Genomic DNA, 14,037 nt, shown 5'->3' with positions numbered 1-14,037 from the left:
TCCTGACTTCAGATGTTCTCATGTTGAATGCAGTGCAGAGTTAACAGGACACAGGTCATTTACACCAGAATCTACATTGTCAGATTGGGAAGGCACTGATTTGTGTCTGGAAAGTATTTTTGAGGACAACAGACAAGAGTCCCCTCAGTCAGTTGTGTCAGACTTTGATCTGGACAATACTTGTATAAGCAGAACAATGTTTTCCTATTCGTGTTCCCCATCACTGACATATTCAGCCGTTTCTTTTACTTTTTCTTCACTGGTTAATTCTACCAAATGTCAGACATTGACAGTAGATTTTCATGACAACCAAATTGAGAAGCCAGGTTATCCCTTTCCTTACCAACATCCATTCGTCAACAATGCCGCATCTTCCTCAACTTTTCTTCCCTATGATAAGTATTATTCTTTTCAACAATCCCATTTAAAAAGCAACATTCTACCTATTTCAAAGTTACATGATCCCTTCTATAAGGGACCGTGCTCTCACTGTACCTCCGTGCCTCCCCAGTCTCTGTAATTTTTCATTGTTTATCTAAATGAATATAATCCTTCTCATCTTCTGAAATGCCCCCTATACATTATTGCATGTTTTTTCATGCCGTTTTGTTTTAGTGCCACCAATTTTAGTGTGCACAGTTTCCAATCTGTATGGAGAGGTATGTTGGTCTAAGCACATGTATCAATATAAATATGCAATCATTTGAGGAGTGTGCATTAAGTCCCATACAAGCCCACTCAATAGTATTTTCATGCTTTCATCTCTGACCACTTCTTTTTTTACCTGTTCTCAGCTAGCTGGCATGGTCATGTCTCTGCTTTTTTGCAACTCTTCCTTTCCTCGTTTTTTAGATTTTCTGTGAAAATACTGTGTTCACTGGAATTAAGAGCAATCAATAACAACAAGCAAGTCAAAATACTGCAGCAAATGAAAAAAATATAATAAAATAAACAATAGTACTTCAAACTTTTTTGTAAGGTAATGAACAATTTTTAGATTTTATTGTAGATTTTTGGAGGAAGACCAATCTTTTTCTTCAGATATTTTCATATTTTCAGACTTGATGAAAAACATCTACTTGTATTTTCAGATGTATTTTCCTCAAAGTTGACAGTAAAAGTATAAAATATTTGTCTTGGATATTATATATGTGTATTTCCTAATAAAAATACAAATAGTTTGCAGGAGCTAAACTCCTTAAGACAAACATTTTTACATATCACATAGTTGTTTAAAAAACTTCAAAATATTACCTAAAATTCACAATATTTGTATGCTTAACTAAATGTTCCCAGCGTGCCAACTTCAAGTGTTTCTTTTACTTTGGCTGTTTGGTATTTAGATTTTTTGATTGTTGTTGGTTATTTTTCATTCCAGCAAATAGAGCATTTTCAAGGAATACTCTGATTAGATTAGAAAGACCGCACTGGTAGTGTGATTTATGAACTTAGACCTGAAGTTGTGAATACATTTTCTGGGTTGAGTGCAAGCAAACTAGAGTTTTCAGAGGTTAGTGTGTGCCACAACACGTTTGAATGAGCTTGTGTGAAAATTAAATGGAGACACCTCAAATTACTCTTTATATACATAGGTATATGTTCTCAGATCCGCCTCACTGTGTGCTTGGATTGGTCACTATATGCTCATGTTGGTGGCACAAAAATAACTCCATTTTGGCATGTTTAATCTTTTATCCTATAATTTTTTAAGTCTCCAAATAAAATCACCAAAAGTTACCATGTCTGTTTTTGAAAATGAATTAATTTTCAAAAACGGATCAATGTTTCTTATATGAAACATTCTTATAAGAAACAAATCAATGTTTCTTATAAGAAACAAATCCTTCCCCAAATTTGATGCATGCAGTCGGATGTTTGAGGACAATGTGCAACTGGCTCCACCAGAGCTCTCACAGCATTACACAAAAAGTTGTGTCATTTGAATGTATTCCCCAAAACGCAACCTAAGATGCCAATTTCTCCTCCGATAGCCAATACATGATGAGCACCATGGCTGAATTACGAATATAATCTCATATTACTGTTTGTGTTTGTCGCCACCATTGTTTTCAATGATTTCTCGTGTGAACAAGCTTATTCAATTGTGAAGTAGTGGGAAATAGCAATACAGTAGGACAAAAGTCCTTTAAATTGGAAGTGAGACTAATATGAAGACTTATGTGAAAATAAGCATGTGAAACATTTACATATTAACTATTTTTTAATGTGTGGCAATTAATTCTTCAACACTAACCTCATAATAACATAAACCAGAAAAATTGTAGGAATTCTGTGATGGAGAGAGTCATGTGATCATGATCATTTCTTGCGAGTTATACTAATAGTTACGACTACTAATTGGTGGCAGCGACCACCAAGCCATGTAGTGGCCATCAGTAGCAACATGCTGCAGGTATTTCTCAGGTTGTAACAGTAATGATCAGCCTACTTTTCAATGTGAAGTCAGAACTCTTATGTTGACACAAGTTATTTCACTGACATCACTTGTTAGTGGTTGCTTTGGTTTGAAGTTGAATCACATGCCATCTGTAAAAGCAAGGGAGTGGTTTCCTCATGCTGGCTTTGATGTACATGGTCAAGCAAAAAAAAAAGACTGAGTGAAAAACCGTCCTTGTGTGGAGAGTGCCTGAATCTAGAGTGCTTATTAGGACAACCTCTCCCTCAAGATTTCTCCTCAAAGGAAATCCATGTTCAAAGACAACAGAAAGATCCCTTGGTGTTGGTAAGAAAGCACAAGCACTTGTTTGTTCATGAGTGCAGTGTTGGTTTCAAAATTTTTAAATTAATGTGGCGCTATAAAAAGTCATACTGTTGATGCTTCTTGGGCATTTAACAAGTAAAGGCTTTATTGTCGCATGTTTGCTTTTCAAGCATTGAGACGATTCGTCAATGTAGCAAAACTAATCTAAATCCCTACAACCCCATAATAATTGAGATGAGCTTGTTTTTTTTTTCATTCTATTCTTTCTTAACTGCAGTAAGGGTTGTAAGTGGCAACAGGTGGAAGCATGTGTTGAGTGACACTCGCTCTTGACTGAAATGTGTATGTTTACATTATATTTAAACTATATATCCACACAGTATTGTCTAGGCATACCTCTCCACTGACACAAATGATAACTGCCTTACTCTTTCTATCTGATCTCAAAAAGGATCTTTCCTCAAGACACAAAAATACAAAAATAGTGTATTAATTATTCTGGTTTCACATAATGCAATTTGGGTAAAATGTGTTTGTGTGTTAGTGAAGGGGTATAAAGCTCTGCTGAGAAGGAGCTGCTGTTCTGTCTTTCAGGAAAGTTTAAGAACCTCAACAGACAATCCTGATGCTATAAAAACCGTTTTATCATTGCACATGTTTTGCTTCTTGGAAACAACTATATATAAAAGTTATATGACAGTTATATAAACTCATCATCCCCTTCACTGCTAGTCATTCTAATTTTAATATAAATTTATTTGTGCCCTTCTGTAATGTGGAAAACTATGGTATTATGCAACCTTTTATAGAGTCTGCTTAAACTACTGTGTGACCATCTATCACACTAGAACAGATGTCTCCAATCTGACAAAAAAATGCTGTAAGAAAAGCCCTCCTGTTCAAAGGTATAATCTTAATACTCATGCATGTTGGGCTACAAATAAATTTTTAACAGGCTTAACTCTTGCGCTTTCAACTACAAAAACCATTTTGGCTTGAGTGTTGCTTCCCAAAGGCACTTCAAAAAGTATTTATGCATTTTTTTCCCCCCCGTTCCATTGTATTATTTCTTTCAGGTATCATCTTCAACTTTCAAGACAGATATTGCTCAAGCCCCAAAACACAACAATGTTGATATGGGACAAATTCAGGGCATGCAAGCAGAGACACTTTTGTTGACACATGATTCAAACACAGCAATGACAACATCTCACGATGAACCTGTGTGGGACGTAGTGAACACTGAATATGACATTACATCGACCAGCCAAAGTAGCTTTCCACAGGGAAAATATGAATATAATGAGTCAGACTCTGAGACTCTAGAATCACAAGAAAACTGTGGTTCTGTACTTAACATCAAGTCCTCAAACTCTAGCCCAACATCACAGAAATGTGGATCTCCTCAACTTGATCAGATGTTTTCTGATTTGAAGGAAATGAAACTGAAGTTATCACCAGAAAAACTTGATTCATATGCATCTGAGTCCTCTGATAGCAGCCCCGAGGAGAAAGAAGCTTACACATATGCAGAACTTTCACCTGAAGAGGAATACCCTACTGAAAATATAAATAAAGTCGGTGTGTTTCCTGTTCCGCAGCTTACAGAAGGTATTGTAAATGTAGGACAATGTCTTGATACAAAACATGCATCTGAGTCAGACTCTGACATTCATCAAGAATCGAATTCATCAATCCCTGAAGTCCATCAAAAATTTGGTGAGGAAACTCAACAACAAAGCTTTGGACACTTTCAGTCTTGCCAAAGTATTCAGAGTCATACTGAAACATTTTCTTCTCCGAGAGACACACTTGAGAAAAATCTGAATGAGTTCAACAGGAAAAACCTCATGACAAACACCTATTCAAATTGCGAAGGACAATGCCTACCTTCACAGTCTTTAGAGTCGAGGGGCACAACAGAAGAAGCCTCTGCCGAGACTAACCAAGATCAGCGTTTATGGGAGGGAACCTCCACTAAAGCCATATCTACCCAGCCTGTGTCTGATTTTACTCCTGACATAGCTACAGCTTCGAGACATTTCAGCTTTGATGAGCTGATACCTTACCCCTCTTCCAGGAGTGTAGAAAAACTTTCTGATGAATATTTTGCCCCTGAATCTCCTATATTCAAACTCAAAACTGAAACTTCCTCATCAGGGTCTGATGAGGAGTACACCAACCCACTAGAAGCTGCAGAGATCTCCTCTGCTTCGGGGACCTATGCCAGGACCCCTCTCAGAATTGCTGATGGGACACAGTGCAGAATGGACAGTCCAAACCTGGAATACTCTGACATGGAGTCTTTTTTCGACTGCAAACAAGTAGTGTCGGATTTGTCAGAGAATGAATTTGATGCGCCTGAGACAGCTGTTAGTGCAGATCCAGCTCAGCATCAGTTCGACACAGGGACACAGGAAAAAGCAAAGCAAAAAATGCTCCCGTCTTCTGGAAGTGAAGATTATGAAGACGCTCTTTTGGTTCATGAGTCGTACAATCAGGAACTTGAAGAGAGCAGAGAATCACTACATCACTCAGAGACATCAGATGAAGAATTCTCTCTGTGCAAAACTTCTCTACCTTCTGGAACTTACTGTACTGATAAGTCTCTGCAAAGGGTAAGACGAGCGTAAAAAAAATCATCCGAGTATTGTGTTTTTTTTGTTTTGTTTTTTTATGCCAGAGCCGAGTAATAATGTTAATTAGATTTGCCTCATGAAGAAATGACCGCTAACCCTCTGGCTGGAAAATTTTAATCTACATTTCGCTATGAACCACGTTTATTTTATTTCCAATTTAACAAACCCTAACTCAGCATGTGTCACTGCAGCTTGACTTAGCAATGTCACCTGGTGATGATTTGTTCTTTCAAAATTTCAAGCATGACATTTTTCCAAATGTTTTTTTTTTTTTTTTTTTTTTCCAAGTGCTATGTTATATCTTCCAGTGTAACATCCAACACACTGGAAAGTGCATTATTCCACTCCGCTCCCGGCTTGCTTTGCTACAAACAAAATCTTTATGTAGGGGGAGTAAATGAATTGATTCTGAACAGATTTGTATTGCTTGGTCAGGAGCTCTCTGCAGAATTTGGATCAATATCAGAAAGTTCAGATGAGGAGTTTCTGACCACCAGAATAATACGAAGGAGAATTTTCATCAAGGTATCCTATTAGGCATGGCTGATGATGCGCTGATTTGGCATGGAAACCTTGACTTTACTGTCTTTTTCTACCAAATAAAATGAATGAACATGTGTGTTTCAGGACTTTAACTTCCACTTTGTTTGCACAGATGGCTGAAGGTCTTGGAGGTGTTTTATTCTGCTGTGAGCACGTCTTTGCCGATTTCCTTTGACGGAATAACCCTTAACGTTTTGTTGCCGTTTCCCTAATTTCCCAAACTTTTCTTATGAACCTGAAATGCGAGTACTACGTTTCTGCCCCATGTGTTGCCGAGTGCGGTGATAAACACACAAACTCGTTCTGAACCAAACTGCCCTTTCTGATTGACAATTGTTCTGTTTCTCAAACAGGATGATGAACTAGCTCACCTCCCTGCTCAGTCCGTGACTGAAGAAAAGTACCGAGATGAAAATGGGCATTTAGTTGTCAAAAGGGTAAAGTTGGTTTTCATTTGCTCTAATTTCTGTTGCTTTCTTTTAACCTTTAAACCCATTACTGGGTTTTGTGCAGCTGTTTCAATGTGTAGTGTTGATTAGATGTCATCCTGTCGCTTTTTTTGACATGCAAACAATTTTCTCACTCAGGTTACACGAAAAGTAATCCGCAAGTGTGCTTCTGTGGATGGTGAAGAGATACCGTCAGAAGGAGCTTCTCAGGACTCTTTGACTGTAGCAGACAAAGACGGTTATTCCAGGACGGCAAAGCGGACCGTACTAAAAAGTGTTGGAGACCACACAGAGGTGCATGTACTCTCAATATCTATAACGTACCCTGAAAATGTATTTTTCCCCTTTTAGATTTCTTGTTTATTTGAATTGTTTTCACATTTAAACATTTCTGAACTTTAACTTTGCCCCATGAGAGAGGGAAGTTACTTGTTCAAATGAGGAGCAGTTTATTTTGACAAGCTTTTTGTCTTTAATAAATGAAATTAGAATTTTAAAACGCTGGTTTTGTGTATTAATGTTATATTTGTCATATATGGAAATTTGTTTGATGATGTGAAACATTTAAGTGTGACAAGAAAACAATGGGATAAATATGTAAAGGGTCAAATATTTTTTTCTCAGCACTGTATGCAATAATTATAATAATATGACATTTACATTGTTTGCAAAAGATTGTAAATATACTGATAATATTTTATGCCCACCTAGGTCACATTTTTAAAAAGTGAAGGCTTCCTGTCATCCAGGCAAGAAGAAATTGATTCAGAAAAGAAAACTGTGGTTGAGGAGGAACGGACAGCAACTTCCCAGGGAGATCCATCTTCGGCCTCAAAGCTCCCATCAGCTCAAAATTATTCCAAACAGGTTTGTAAAAAAAACTTCTTGATGTTCCCGAAATTAGATCTTGCAAACTATATTGATCTGTGATGGAATAGCAACCTTGCCAAGTTACACCGTGCTTGTTAGGTCCTGTGAAATCCTGAACAAATAGGTGGCTTTTAGCAATGGATGGTTAAAAAGAACAAATATGAAAAAATGAGAAATTCTTAAGCTCAACTTGAAAACACAATCAGAAAACACTGAGCTCCCTCCTGTAGAAGAGAGATTGCCCAATGTTCATTTTAAGTGATTTACTATTTTGAGTGATTTGGATTTTGCAGAACTTTGTTCTCAATTTTTCTGTTGTTTCGGCCTGAACTATGTCATAAAATATCTTAACAAAAGCATGTAAAACTATTTTGAGCTAATCTCCTCTCAGCAGTTATTAATTATTGGTAGTAGGAGCAGATACAGTAGAGGCAAGGTCACACACTCATGCTGTAACTGATATAGCTGATACTGATATATCTAGCAGTTGCAGATATATCCAAATCCACATTGTTTTATTACAGGAGAAGGATTGGAAACTGAAAAGCATTAGACAGAAAAACATTTCCATTTCTCTGGTTCTTTCAATTTTATCTTTAAACACCTCACTGATCCTGAAAATACCTAAATTTGAGTGTTCTTCCCACTGTAATAATTAAATGTAGCTGTTAGCACTTATATTTAACATCTTCTTATTCTGTCTTAAGGGCCCACATGCGTAAAGGTTCAACCCACAAACAGTGGTGGAAGGATCCGTGCAGCACGAAGACGTCCTCATTTCGCAATTGGAGGACCCAGGAGAAGATCAGTTGCCTGTGATCAATAGTAGCAACTCCACCAGGTTTTTAGCTGCTGCCATGAAAATGAGGACAAAAGACAAAACAGAGGTGGAAGAGCAACTGAATGACTAACTCTCTCCCCAGATCCCCAGCTCTCTCCACACTAAAGTCCCTGCTAATCCTATGCATTAGCCACATGCAATCCCAGTGTGCACCTCAGAGACACCACAGTCTTCCCATTTCAGTCCTGGAAGATGAATTTTTGTTTTCCAAATTTTTTTTTCTCTTTTTTTTCACGTTATCAAACCATGATTTTTTTTTGATTTTTTTTACATTATTTTCTGAAGTTGCTTTGCCTTTTTATGACCAAAGAAAGCCTTCTGTTGTTTCCTTATTGAGTTATTCTTAATGTCTGGGTTGTTGTAGTTTTGCTTTAAACACATGGAAGAGCAACAGGAAAACAGACGATAAAAACAGAGGAATACAGTCCAAGGTAAAGAACAACTTACCTTACAATAAATTCAGCTACTGATGTCTTCGTAGGGGTTCAGAATTAAACAAAATATATATATATATATATAATTTACATCACTCTGGTCCTAACATGCTTCTTTCACCAACAGCTCGAGTCCTTTTCATTTTTTTTTTCCTTGACTCAGGTGGTCAGGATGTCACAAACAGAAAAACGGACTGTGCTGACACAAAATGTAACTGCTGCTGTCGTGTTTCGTGTAGACTATGTGTACTCTCGTCTTTAGTAGCCAGAAACATATATTATCTATTATATGAAAATAGCTGACATCTGTAGCCTAGGAATTAATAATCACTCACGTGAAGTAAAACTGGCATGGCTAATCAACACGTGTCAGTGAGATCCCGGCTTTGACTGCTTTTGCCGCTCTGTGGATTGTCTTTCAGACTTCTTTTCCTTTCCTCAGTGTGTCTTTTTGTGTGTAATTACATTTGTTCCTCGGCTTTCTGATCTTGACTCATGAGCTATGGATGATGAATGTGTGCCGATCAAGCTGCAGCAGTGGTGACTGGTTTCACTAGAGTTTTGCAAGCATCACCACTTCAAAAGCTATTTAAATTTCAGGTATCCATCAGGAAAAGAGAAACATTCACACGTTTCTGTGGAGCATAACCAGGTATTTGCAGAACCATTTAATGTAAAAAGCTTTATTAGCTCTTTTTTTTTTTTTTTTTCTTTTTCATTGAGAAAATATTTAATTGAGTGGATGAGTGTGTGCTTGTTTATTTTACATAAATCGCTTTTGCACTCCTGAATGTCAGGTGGGAACCCCTCCACGCTTTTTGTGCACAGGCCATAAGGGAACAGTAAATGGGCAGTTTCGTTGCAGAGGGTTGCGGGTTGTGGAGGACGATGCGATGACACAAGATGGCTGAACGGTGTCACTGTGCTTACCTGGGACATGTATATCACTCTCACTGTTTACGTTGTGATTTAAAGAAAACATGCAAAATAGTGGAAGTTCACTGTGACAGGTTTGCTTTTAGTTTACTGAAACAGCATTGTTTTTTGATGACAGTTATGTGCATATACAGCTCATAATTATATAATTATCTACAAGGGCATGAATTATTGTATTAAATTTCAAACGGACTAAAAGTAAATGGCTGCAGTGTATCTATGACTGGTAGAAAATAAAAACCTACAACCACATGGTGTTGGAACTCAACCATACATCTTTGCGCAATCTCTCTAATTTGCCCAGAGTCCTGATACAATCTTCTCTTCACTTCACCCCACAGCTTTTCTGTAGGCTTGAGGAGAAGGTCGGCTCTGTGAAGAAAAAGTGTGAAATGTTGCTGCACGGTTTGACAGGAAAAAGAATAGCGCTATCTGCTGGACAGACGTAATAATTTAAAAATTGGTACAAAATAGCCCTGAAAGAAATCCTAACTGAAAATGATGTGTTTTAGTACCTTCAGAAACTGAGACCAGAGTTTACATAATAAATATCATCTGGCAAATTCAAGCAGTATACATTTAACATTGTCAAAATGGGTTGAAAATTACATATTAAATGGCACAAATGAACCAAAGTTCTCTTAAGTTTTAACATGGTAAAGACTGAATTACAGATGTTTTAGTTATAGAAGGTAACTATAACTTTACTTCTGCAATTTTTCCCCCCTCAAAGCAAATGTGCTTAAAATAAATGGATAAAATTAAAAATAATAATAATAAAAAATCACAGTGAGATAATGCAGTTACTCTATCTGCAATAGCGATTAATTTATTTTTAAGTTTTTTACACACATATTTGGGGATTGCCAAGTTGTTTGCATCCTATAGAAAGGTACAGTGGATTCTGTGATACCTTTTTTAATATCTATACTACATCACATTATATGATGAACATATTTTAAGACTAATAGTTGCAACGGATAAAAGTTATACTGCCCTCTGGTGGCCATTAAGCGTGTTTCAGCATCAGGTTCATAAAGTCCAGATATGGCTTTAAGGTTTGGCGATGGAATAAAAGTTGATTGGCGACCTGGTTGGGGTGTAGCACACCTTTGAATCCCTACAGATAGAAAATCTGCCATAAATTCATGGTGAACTTTAGTGTTTTCTGTCTGTGGAGTGTTGTCTATGTCAGGTGTAATAGAATCTGCAAAAACTGTAAAGAAATGAGAAACTAGAACTCAAGAAAAATATTGCCATAGTGCATAAGTTGTTCAGTTCAGCATGTTGGAGTTCGAGCATTTGTAAACAATGTGAGGCTTTTATTTCTGTTCTGAGAAAAGACTTGCATCAGAAGACCCAAAAATTTGTTTTTTAATGAGTTGTCCCTGGAGCCCAATTTGTCAAAAAAAAAAAAAAAAAAAAAAAAAAAAAAAAGGTGAGTGAACTTACTCCCATTTCTGGCTAAGAACACAGCCATGAATAAGGAGTAGAATCAAAACATATTTCAAGACTTACTTCTTCTGGCAACACAGACTCAGTTTGAAAATTTAATTTTTGCAGGATGACTGAATAACAAAGTGGATCATGAATTCTGGGTCTACTGCACATCCTCAGATCTTAAACATGTTTAAAATATGTGGTAAATTATAAAAAGGCAGATAAGGAGAAGGTAACAAACTTATTAACTAGAGCAAGAAAAGTATGGGTCACCATCAGTTAGGATTTAGCTCAAAAGTTTGAATTTCAGAGAGAAATGTAGGGATTAATTTTAAAAGTGAATTATATAGTTTTATATTTTATGGAAATGTGCCACAAATAATGACTATAAAATGTTATTCACAGAACAGATGTAAACACATTTGTAACTATGCAATAAATGTTTTCATTTAATAACTATAATTTTATAAAATGTTAAGCTGCAACTCAGAGAAATTTAAAATGAATGAAATTAAAGACCAATCTGTTATTACAAAAGAGCCAACTGGCAGTTTGGGAAAAAAAAATTTATTATCATGACAATATTTCAAACTAAAGCCAGTTTTCTCATAATAATGGTTACATTACAGTACCAATCTGGAGTTTACAGACACTTATCTGAAAGCAAGCTCAACTATGTAAACATTCAGATCTCCCAAATCAAATAATTTTACGTGTTCTTTTTAAAGGGGGAATGATTACACAGAATACACCTTTAATACATTTTAAAAACAGTCAGGTGCACTATTTTGAATTTGTTGACTTTTTCCGATTCACAAGGAGGCAAAAATTACAGATACAGGCTCAAGTAAGATAATATTTGGGTAAATACTCAAGCAGCCCCATGACCATATGTGTTTTGTAATTAGGCTTTAACATTTGGATGTGTTTATGTTGAAGAAAGGAATTCTTTCTTAGCTCTCACAAATCTATGGTGATATTAGCATCACTTAAACATAAAAACCGGCATTCATGCATCTTTTGGTTTATACGATGGGCGTAACCCTTGGTGATTCCTGGGTTGGTGCTGAACATCCTGACCAACTTCCAGAAGCTTGTTATTGACTACAAAAACCACATGGATAAGACAAAGCTTGTTAATTAACCAAACATTAACAAAGGTTCCTGTATAATTGAGCCTGCATCGATATTTTGGACACTTTGTGGATTAGAGAAAAGCCGCAAATTAAATATTGTGCACAAAATTCTTGTTTACAAAATTCATTGTTGTTTGAGGCAGTGACACCTTTAAAACAGGAAGAGCTTAAATCGTTTAATTTGGAAGATCAGAATGGCTTAAATGCAACATTAAAAGCCCCAAATCAATTACATCTATGCCAATGAGGAGTGCAAATCAACTTTTGACTGGCAATGTTGCTTGATTACCATATCTTGAGATAAATAAAGAATATCAAGTTAAACTCAGTTGTAACAGATACACAGCTGTTCTCATTCTCAACATCTGTATATTTAAAATTCAAGGGTATACATAGAGTATATAGATCTAAATCAAAGAACGCACGCATTTTCCACACTAAGGTCATACACAACAGTAGCTCTACAGCAGAAAAGCCAATCAACCAGCCACACAGACATGAGTTAAAACCCATTTTTCATCACACTTTTTAGCTGATATATTTATTTCTTAAACATGTTAAGCCATCCATTGCCATGCTGGCAACAGGTACACACCATGTAAGGAGTAGTGCAATGCACTGACATCATACTTTTTGTCAAATGAAACGCTTATCTTTTCCCTTTCGAAAAAGAAAAGAAACCAGTTGGAGACAGCAAACAATGTGGACAACAAAGACACAGTCATTGTTCTGCCATGGGGACACAGACAGCCAGCCGAAGCTCTGCTCCACATAGAAGACATCCCAGCTTCCAAGGCCGTCCAACTATTCACCCCACATTTTCCCTCCAGTGTCATCCGGTCGTCACTTGATGCGAGTGAAGTTAGATGCCAGGGCCTTTTCTTTGTCTTTATCATACAAATCCTCTCTCTGCAGCTGGCAACACGCAGGTATGACAGCAGAATGACAACAGAAAGCCGACACACAGGCACACGATACAAGTACAAACTGTGAAAAATTATCTTGTGTTCGTTTCCGTTAATTTTTTTTTTTTTTTTTTTTTATACAAAATGTTTGGGGTACTTCGGCAGCCAACATTTTATTTCCCTCCTGTTCAACATGAGGTTTAGATAAGATGTTTGTTTTTTTTAATTGTTATTATTTAACAACATTTTTGTGACACTGGAGGACATTAGAAATGGTTTGGGACAGGACTGATGCACAACAATAACAAATGCAAACAAGTCTGTGACTGACAAATTAAAACAGCAGATATTTTTAGTTTCATATGATCTTACTCATGGTAACACCCCCCACCCCCACCATGCACTACACAATAAATCTTGGATTTTCATATGTTACATATATGCTACATTCTCTTATTTCTTATTTCACTGATATAAAGGCAAACATATCTCAATGCAAAGTGTAAGCTACTCTGCTTTTCTTTACATTTAAATTAGTACTATAGATTGAAATCTGACAATTTAAACAGTATGACAGCTCATAGCAAACAGAAATGTAGCTCATAAACTTGATTTTACAGAAATTCTCAAGTCTTCTGATAGCAAGAATAGCAGATTCAGTGTTTGTTTTTGTTTGTTTTCTTTTCATCAACAATCACGTTGTATATATACATCACCAGAACTAAAGCAAGCTCAATTTTTGAACATTCTGATCTCCCAAATGGTTTTCGAGTTGCACACACAGAAATACACGTAAAAATACAGAACTAATCTTCAGGAGAGGTTACAGCTGAGGAATTTTTAAACATCTCATTTTATCTTTAAAATGCATACCAAAAACGTTTAAAAAACAAACCAAAAAGAAAAAACAAAATGTTCTCAATATGTTTGTTTCATAATGTCCAAATACAGTGTGCTGCCACCCAGTGGTGGGTTTGGATATTGTCCGTTCAGAAAATACCATAACAGTAAAATGTAATAATGCTTGTATCCTGTGCGACGTCACGTCCTTATGGAAGGGTCAAAGGTCTAAAGAGCTGTCAGGAGGGTTGGCTAGTTGACTGCTCCACTAGATTTTTTTTC

The 14,037-nt window shown here is 36.5% G+C and overlaps 1 protein-coding gene across 4 annotated transcripts; it reads left to right on the top strand.

Annotated features, from left to right (window-relative positions):
• Positions 1–1,830: 1,830 nt before the first annotated feature.
• Positions 1,831–9,684, top strand: LOC106958641 (uncharacterized). 4 transcript variants are annotated; one of them, XM_015050635.1, is made up of 7 exons: positions 1,831–2,743; positions 3,799–5,340; positions 5,797–5,886; positions 6,258–6,341; positions 6,492–6,647; positions 7,065–7,220; positions 7,931–9,684. In XM_015050635.1, the coding sequence occupies exons 2-7, from the start codon at positions 3,859–3,861 to the stop codon at positions 7,943–7,945; spliced, it is 1,983 nt and encodes a 660-aa protein (XP_014906121.1). In that variant the 5' UTR covers positions 1,831–2,743; positions 3,799–3,858; the 3' UTR covers positions 7,946–9,684. The 4 variants fall into 4 exon arrangements, with proteins under 4 accessions (XP_014906121.1, XP_014906120.1, XP_014906119.1 ...); XM_015050634.1 differs by having other exon boundaries at positions 1,831–3,602; XM_015050633.1 differs by having other exon boundaries at positions 1,831–5,340.
• Positions 9,685–14,037: the final 4,353 nt, after the last annotated feature.

This window comes from Poecilia latipinna, unplaced genomic scaffold (genome assembly GCF_001443285.1).
Source record: "Poecilia latipinna isolate Pla-1442-1.1 unplaced genomic scaffold, P_latipinna-1.0 Scaffold1003, whole genome shotgun sequence".
Classification (NCBI taxonomy): domain Eukaryota; kingdom Metazoa; phylum Chordata; class Actinopteri; order Cyprinodontiformes; family Poeciliidae; genus Poecilia; species Poecilia latipinna.
Note: the sequence above shows the minus strand (reverse complement) of the source record. Positions and strands in the feature narration are given on the sequence as shown.

What these genes read in the sequence shown, in the direction of transcription:
- LOC106958641 (XM_015050635.1), top strand. Translation starts at nt 3,859, where the DNA reads ATGGGACAAATTCAGGGCATGCAAGCAGAGACACTTTTGTTGACACAT. An exon ending in GAAGGAGAATTTTCATCAAG is followed by an intron (nt 5,887 to 6,257) that starts GTATCCTATTAG and finishes TTTCTCAAACAG; the next exon opens with GATGATGAACTAGCTCACCT. An exon ending in GTGTTGGAGACCACACAGAG is followed by an intron (nt 6,648 to 7,064) that starts GTGCATGTACTC and finishes ATGCCCACCTAG; the next exon opens with GTCACATTTTTAAAAAGTGA.